The sequence below is a fragment of the Alosa pseudoharengus genome, unplaced genomic scaffold, assembly GCF_046254945.1.
Source record: "Alosa pseudoharengus isolate Yale_2024_CS ecotype anadromous, Long Island Sound unplaced genomic scaffold, YU_APseudo_1.1 YU_APseudo_1.1_scf_1, whole genome shotgun sequence".
Classification (NCBI taxonomy): Eukaryota; Metazoa; Chordata; class Actinopteri; order Clupeiformes; family Clupeidae; genus Alosa; species Alosa pseudoharengus.
In genome coordinates, this window is record NW_027468564.1 from 26,325,720 (window position 1) to 26,333,219 (window position 7,500).

Sequence of the window (7,500 nt, forward strand, 5' to 3'; positions counted from 1 at the left end):
TGGCTTACTGGTTAGGGCTTCGGGTTTAGAACCGAAGGGTTGCCGGTTCGATTCCCGACCAGTAAGAAAAATGTGGACGGGGGAAGTGGTTGAGCACTGCTCTCCAATGCCCATATCCACAGCTGAACTGCCATTGAGCAAGGCACCTAACCCTTCACTGCTCCCCGAGCGCCACTGTTGCAACGTTAACTGTTGGGATAAATGCAGAGACCAAATACCTGTATCAAGTATACTTGACCAATAAACCTGATTTACATTTACATTAAAAGTTATGTGCAACATCAACAAGGCCCTTACGTGACAAAACAATGCGTTTTCAACTCATTAGTTGCAAAGAAACTGTTTGAATTCAATGTGTGTACAGGCTGTGCCCATACATGCAGTAACACATTCACCTGTCAAAACCACAGAGTCCAATACAGTTGAATGAGCAAACTACACTTTGCTAATCTATGCTGTATGTGTGGGTGTGTCTGTATGAGACTGGTTGAGTTGTGTCCATGTGCGTGAAACTTAGTGTGTTTGTGTGTGTGTGTGTGTGTCTGTGTGTGTGTGTGTGTGTGTGTGTGTGTGTGTGTGTGTGTGTGTGTGTGTGTGTGCGTGTGCGTACTGAACTTGCAGTACCTCCAGACTAAGGGCACTGGTCCAGAAGAGCAGGCCAGAACTTGTTCCTATGGTCGACTGTCATGACTTGGCGGCCTTCAGAATAATCACACAGCAATGGATTCTGGGAAGGTTATGTTCCTTTCTACCCATGAGTGAATCTCGGGAGAAATGTGTGTGTATATGTGTGTGTGTGTGTGTGTGTGTGTGTGCCTGTTTGCGTCTGTGTGTGTCTGTGGTAATGTGTGATATAACTGGCGGATGTAAAATCTGACAAGTTATATTAGGCTAAATAAAAGACACACTAACAACACTACAACAACAACCCAATGTTAAAGGAACTGGCTGGGCCATTGCCTCCCACCCACAACATCACGTAATCGCCTCCTTTGGCTAAACCCAAATGCTCCGGAAGCCAAACTGGCCATTAGCTAGTCAGCACTCTTCCATTCCACTCACTGCCTTGCCTCGCAGCTCCGGTCTGAGAGGAACACCATGGTCTGATTAGCATCCCGTAACAAACAAGACCAACACACTGTTGCGTTTTTGCTCAAAAATAAAAACAAATCATTAATTTATTATTCAATACTGATCTTTAGAGCCATCCGCAGTGTGTGAACTCACTTTGTTAAGAGTCTGTTTTCAACTATTAGCACAAATAGCTCAACCACTCAACCCTACTACAGATGCTACCAAAGATAGCAAGGCCTGTAAAGCTTGTATTTTGTTACAATCACCACTGGCAGGCTAGTAGTTGTAGTGGAGGCTAAACGCAAGTAAACACAGTTTATCCACCTCTTATTAGAGTTGATCCACCTCTCAAAAAAAGTTAATTTACCAATTGCAACTTTTAACATTCAAATTGGCCAAACACAATTTCTTCCTTTGAGAGACAACAAAGCAAACCATAACCTTCACTTGAGTCTGTGTGAGTGTTGATTTGAACTTTGAACCACAGAAAGAATGAGCGAAAGAGAGAGAGAGAGAGAAAGAGAGAGAGAGAAAAAGAGACACACATACCACATGTATACACATTTTGATGAATTGTCAGCCCACTGCTCAACACACTGTACTGTATTGAATGGTGGATACTGGAGTTCAATCGGCATTGAACCCTGTGTTAACCTCAAGGCCTTTAAAACTTGCTTATTGCTGTATTTGTTTTTATTTGTGTTAATGTTTTGCCTATCCATGTTGTCACGTTGCCTTTTATGCATGTACCGAAGTTTGCTGCACTTTCTGTGATACACTGATGAAGTCCTTGAAAAGTATTTCAATTCATGCTTAGGCTTTCAGCTATGTTCAATGTAAGTGCAGTTGGTTGTGTGAAGGTCTACTTGGTCATTGGCTGAGGAGATGGAAGTCTCTGGGAAATGATAATGTGAAGCCTTATTTTAAGGATTTTTATTTGTGGTTTGTGGATCCTGGGCTGTCCACAGATATTTTTTTGACAGTGTATTCAGGGGACAGGCAGCTAGCAGATGGTGAGGAGATGTTTGCAATATGTGCTTAGAAACCGTGTAACATCACTTAGAGCACCTTTAATATGATGACTTAACTCCACAAATGACTAGACTTTGTTTTATTCCATGATATTCCAAAAAGATCTGTGGGAACCCTGTAGTGTGTGTGTGTGTGTGTGTGTGTGTGCGTGTGAGTGTGTGTCTCTAACCGGCTGGTTGAAGTCGAGCTCTCTCAGCACATCCTTTAGCTCCTCGCGGCGCTGCTTGAGGTACAGACTGCTGTCCCACGTACGACTCACAGACACCTCCGGGGCTACATTGCCTATAGAGAGGGATAGAGACAGGAAGAGAGGGATAGAGGGGGAGAGAGAGAGAAGAGAGAAGAGAGGGGGAGAGAGAGAGAGACATAGAGAAGAGAGAGGGAGAGGGGGATAGAGACAGGAAGAGAGGGAGAGAGGGGGAGAGAGACAGGAAGAGAGGGAGAGAGGGGGAGAGGGAGAGAAAAGAGAGAAGAGAGGGAGAGAGGGGGAGAGAGACAGGAAGAGAGGGAGAGAGGGGGAGAGAGAGATATAGAAGAGAGAGAAGAGAGGGGGAGAGAGAGAGATAGAGAAGAGAGAGAGGGAGATAGATAGAGAGAGGGAGAGGGGGAGAGAGAGGGAGGGAGGGAAGAAGAAAGAGAGAAGGAGAGAGAGAGAGGGAGGGAGAGAGAGAGGGAGAGAAGGAGAGAGCCAGGTTAAGACAAGACAAGACAGACGTGATTGTGTGTACATGTCTGTGTGTGTGTGTGTGTGTGTGTGTGTGTGTGTCTCTGTGTGTGTGTGTGTGTGTGTGCATGTGTGTATGTATGTGTGTATGTACGTGTACCTAACTGCAAATGTATGGTGTGGGCCTGAACAACGCGTATGACGGGTTGCGGGTTTATAGTGTGTGTTTGTGTGTGTGTGTGTGTGTGTGTCTGTGTGTGTGTGTCCGTGTGTGTATGTGTGTGCGTGTGTGTGTGTGCACGTGTGTATGTACGTGTGTATGTACGTGTACCTATGTACGTGTGTGTGTGTGTGTGTGTGTACCTGACTGCTGGCGTATGGTGTGCGGCTGAGCGACGTGCGTGATGGGGGGCGGGTCCCCTCTCTCCGTCTGGGTCAGTGTGGCGGTGATGCCGCTTATCTCGTCGCCATAGCGCTGAGGCAGATTCCAGAACTCACTGCCCACTCGATAACCCTGAGAGATAGAGAGAGAGAGAGAGACAGAGAGAGAGAGATAGGGTGAGGGAGAAAGAAATAGGAGAGGTGTTGACAGGATGTACAAGCACTTGAAAAGCCCAATAAAAGGAATGGTTAGCGGTAAAGGAAGTAGGGCAGATAAGTAGGGCAATAGTGTGTGTATGGGGAGGCGTCACAAAGAGCTGAGCTAAAGGAGAGGACAGAAGAGAGTGTGGGGGGGGGGGGGGCTCTTCTAGGAGAGAGGAGAGGAAGAGAAGGAGGGTTGCCAGTTCGAACCCCGACCAGTAAGCACGGCTGAAGTGCCCTTGAGCAAGGCACCTAACCCCTCACTGCTCCCCGAGCGCCGCGTAGTGTTGGGTTGAAGGGTGTTGGGGCTTACGTGTCTAGAGTGTAGTGTTGGGTTGAGGAGTGTTGGGGCTTACGTGTCTAGAGTGTAGTGTTGGGTTGAGGGGTGTTGGGGCTTACGTGTCTAGAGTGTAGTGTTGGGTTGAGGGGTGATGGGGCTTACGTGTCCAGAGTGTAGTGTTGGGTTGAGGGGTGTTGGGGCTTACGTGTCCAGAGTGTAGTGTTGGGTTGAGGGGTGTTGGGGCTTACGTGTCCAGAGTGTAGTGTTGGGTTGAGGGGTGTTGGGGCTTACGTGTCCAGAGTGTAGTGTTGGGTTGAGGGGTGTTGGGGCTTACGTGTCCAGAGTGTAGTGTTGGGTTGAGGGGTGTTGGGGCTTACGTGTCTAGAGTGTAGTGTTGGGTTGAGGGGTGTTGGGGCTTACGTGTCCAGAGTGCAGTGTTGGGTTGAGGAGTGTTGGGCTTACGTGTCCAGAGTGTAGTGTTGGGTTGAGGGGTGTTGGGGCTTATGTCTAGAGTGTAGTGTTGGGTTGAGGGGTGTTGGGGCTTATGTCTAGAGTGTAGTGTTGGGTTGAGGGGTGTTGGGGCTTATGTCTAGAGTGTAGTGTTGGGTTGAGGGGTGTTGGGGCTTATGTCTAGAGTGTAGTGTTGGGTTGAGGGGTGTTGGGGCTTATGTCTAGAGTGCAGTGTTGGGTTGAGGGGTATTGGGGCTTACGTGTCCAGAGTGTAGTGTTGGGTTGAGGGGTGTTGGGGCTTACGTGTCTAGAGTGTAGTGTTGGGTTGAGGGGTGTTGGGGCTTACGTGTCCAGAGTGTAGTGTTGGGTTGAGGGGTGTTGGGGCTTACGTGTCTAGAGTGTAGTGTTGGGTTGAGGGGTGTTGGGTCTTACGTGTCCTGAGTGCAGGGCTGGCAGGCCTTTGCTGATGAGCTCCCTCTGCTCCTGCGTCTGCCTATAGAGGTTGGACTGATTCATCAGCAGCTGCTTCACTGGCCTTTGCAGCAGCCCTGCGGCACCACAAAAGACTCATGGGATATGTAGGCTAAATGGAACACACACACTCATGGAACATGTAGGCCACAGAGATCACAGACTCATGGGATATGTAGGCTAAATGGAACACGCACTCATGGAACATATAGGCCACAGGTCACAGACTCATGGGATATGTAGGCTAAATGGAACACGCACTCATGGAACATATAGGCCACAGAGGTCACAGACTCATGGGATATGTAAGCTGATTTACACCTGATTTACACCTGATTTACATTTACGATTTACATTTCACCATATGTCAACGTTCAATCCCATCATGTTCATAGCAACCTCCGTGTCGTTCAGTATAACCTCACTGTTCCAAGGATACAAGGATACAAGTTCCCTCTCAGAGTTTCTGCCAATCTGTTCTGTGAAGGCCAGAACCCCTGCACACATCTGGAACCCCTGCACACACACACACACACACACACACACACACACACACCTTGACTTTCTCTGCTGCAGCTTGCACTACACACGCTGTACCCTGCCTTGCTGTAATTCAGCGTGAACACAGCGCTCTCATGGCCACTGACGTTATTGTTCAAGAAATTACCTACCTTTGCTAACTGCACACATCACTGTGTGCATATCTCAAGGTCATGCAAAAAAAAAAGAAAAAACATATATTGACCTTGAGTCTGAATGAGAACCTTTGTGTATGACCCGAGTGACACTGTGTAAGGCAGCAGAGATACTTTTTTCAGGAGTAATCAATTTGATCAAGGCTGGAAAAAAAAAAAAAACACACACAACCATCACCTTCTAAGAGTCCTTCAAGAATAATACTCTACCAAGATCAAAAAAACAACCCCAACACCAAAGGGATGGCTTGTGTCATGGCATGTATTTGAGGCTCTGCTGTTGAGAAGTGCATACTAAAGTGCACACTTTAGAGACATATCACTAGAATGGAAAACTTGGATTCTAACTTTCTGGGGTGCACTAAACATACTAAACAAACTCACTAAACAGGTGCACACATGCACACATAGGACACGACCTTAAACTCACTAAACAGGTGCACACATAGGACACGACCTTAAACTCACTAAACAGGTGCACACATAGGACACGACCTTAAACTCAGTAAACAGGTGCACACATAGGACACGACCTTAAACTCACTAAACAGGTGCACACATAGGACACGACCTTAAACTCACTAAACAGGTGCACACATAGGACACGACCTTAAACTCACTAAACAGGTGCACACATAGGACACGACCTTAAACTCACTAAACAGGTGCACACATAGGACACGACCTTAAACTCACTAAACAGGTGCACACATAGGACACGACCTTAAACTCACTAAACTGCCCCAGGGTCTATAATGCCTTATACTCAAAAACCCCTGTACAGGGTCTGCATTGTGAAGGTATTACAGTAATTCCCTGTGTATTAGACACACTGGCCCTCATTTATCAACCGAGCGTAGAAACCAGCATAGATCTGAGTGCAGATATCATCTTATGACAGGGCTCACGTGTGATTCATCAAACTTTTGTATCACTCCAATTCCAGCATAAAAATAAATGAGTGTTGATAAATGTGGTGGCTAGAAACAAGCAAATTTGTAAATCGTAAATGTAAATAAGGTTTCTAAGCCAAGTATACTTGTGTATACACAGAATTTGTTCTCTGCATTTATCCCATCCGTGAATTAGTGAACACACAGTGAACACACAGTGAGGTGAATCACACACTAACCCGGAGCAGAGAGTTGCCTTGCTACAGCGGCGCTCGGGGAGCAGTGAGGGGTTAGGTGCCTTGTTCAAGGGCACTTCAGCCGTGGATGTGGGCATGTGAGAGCAGTGCTCAACTCTTCAACTTTCCAATCCACCGTCAATTTACTGCTGCACGGTGCTATGCCGCCTGAAAGACTTGCGTACACGAATTGACCTCTGATTTCTAAGAGACCATGGGCCCTATTTTAATGGTCTAAAACGGAAGTGTCTTTGCGCAAAACGCAATTCACTTTGTGGGCGGATCTCGGGCGCTGATGCTATTTTACCGGCGGGATATTTAACTGTTGCGCCCGATGCAAATCTAAAATGGGGTTGTCTGAAGTAGCTACATTAATCATGGGTGTGGTTTGGGCGTAACGTGCAATAAACCAATCAGAGCGTCATCTCACATTCCCTTTAACAACAGGCACGCTTGTTCCATAGCTGATTGCTATTATGGTGGCGTATTTGCCAGGCGCAGCCAGGAGCGTTCACAGCGCTATAATCACTGTTCAGTTGGGAACAGTTAGCTATTGATTTTTCATCTTGACAAAATGTAATACAGAATTGTCACAAAGACATACTTTCCGATGTTTTGGGATCATTCTCACTGAATCACGAGGTTATGAATGCATGGTGATATATTTGCAATGTACAATGTAATCTAACATTACCTCTCTATAGACAATGCATATCTTCTGTCAGTTAATCTCTTCTCTCCCGTGCTGCCGCTGGGGCATTAGGGTTAAATGGCATCGGCATGCAGTTCAACATCACGTCTCCTTAAGTCCTCTAACATTTCCTAATTTATGTCATCAACACATCAGTGATTCGTGAAAATGTGTAGGCTACGCTAGATTTATGCCTATTTTTTCACATGGACACCACACTGATTTCCCTCGAGTGGTAATATTTTTCTTTGAAATTATGTATGGTTTACAGAAATGGGAACTACATTGTATAGATGAGAGGAGCTAAGTGTGCGTTGCGCAGCACAGGCGGCCAAGCAAGGGCTTCGTTTAAGTTGACCTAACTTTCAACTCTGCACAGTATCCCATTAACCGAGTGACAGTAGACTATTTACAATATTTTCTGTAAAGCAG

At 46.4% G+C, this 7,500-nt stretch overlaps 1 protein-coding gene across 1 annotated transcript in view; it reads right to left on the reverse strand.

Annotated features, from left to right (window-relative positions):
- mycbpap (mycbp associated protein) overlaps positions 1-7,500 on the reverse strand; it is a 73,061-nt gene that overhangs the window by 54,549 nt on the left and 11,012 nt on the right. The window contains exons 6-8 of the mRNA XM_076285550.1: positions 4,515-4,630; positions 3,134-3,284; positions 2,276-2,388 (exon numbers count right to left, since the gene is read on the reverse strand). Coding sequence (XP_076141665.1) covers positions 2,276-2,388; positions 3,134-3,284; positions 4,515-4,630 — 380 coding nt within the window. The remainder of the gene's footprint in view (positions 1-2,275; positions 2,389-3,133; positions 3,285-4,514; positions 4,631-7,500) is intronic.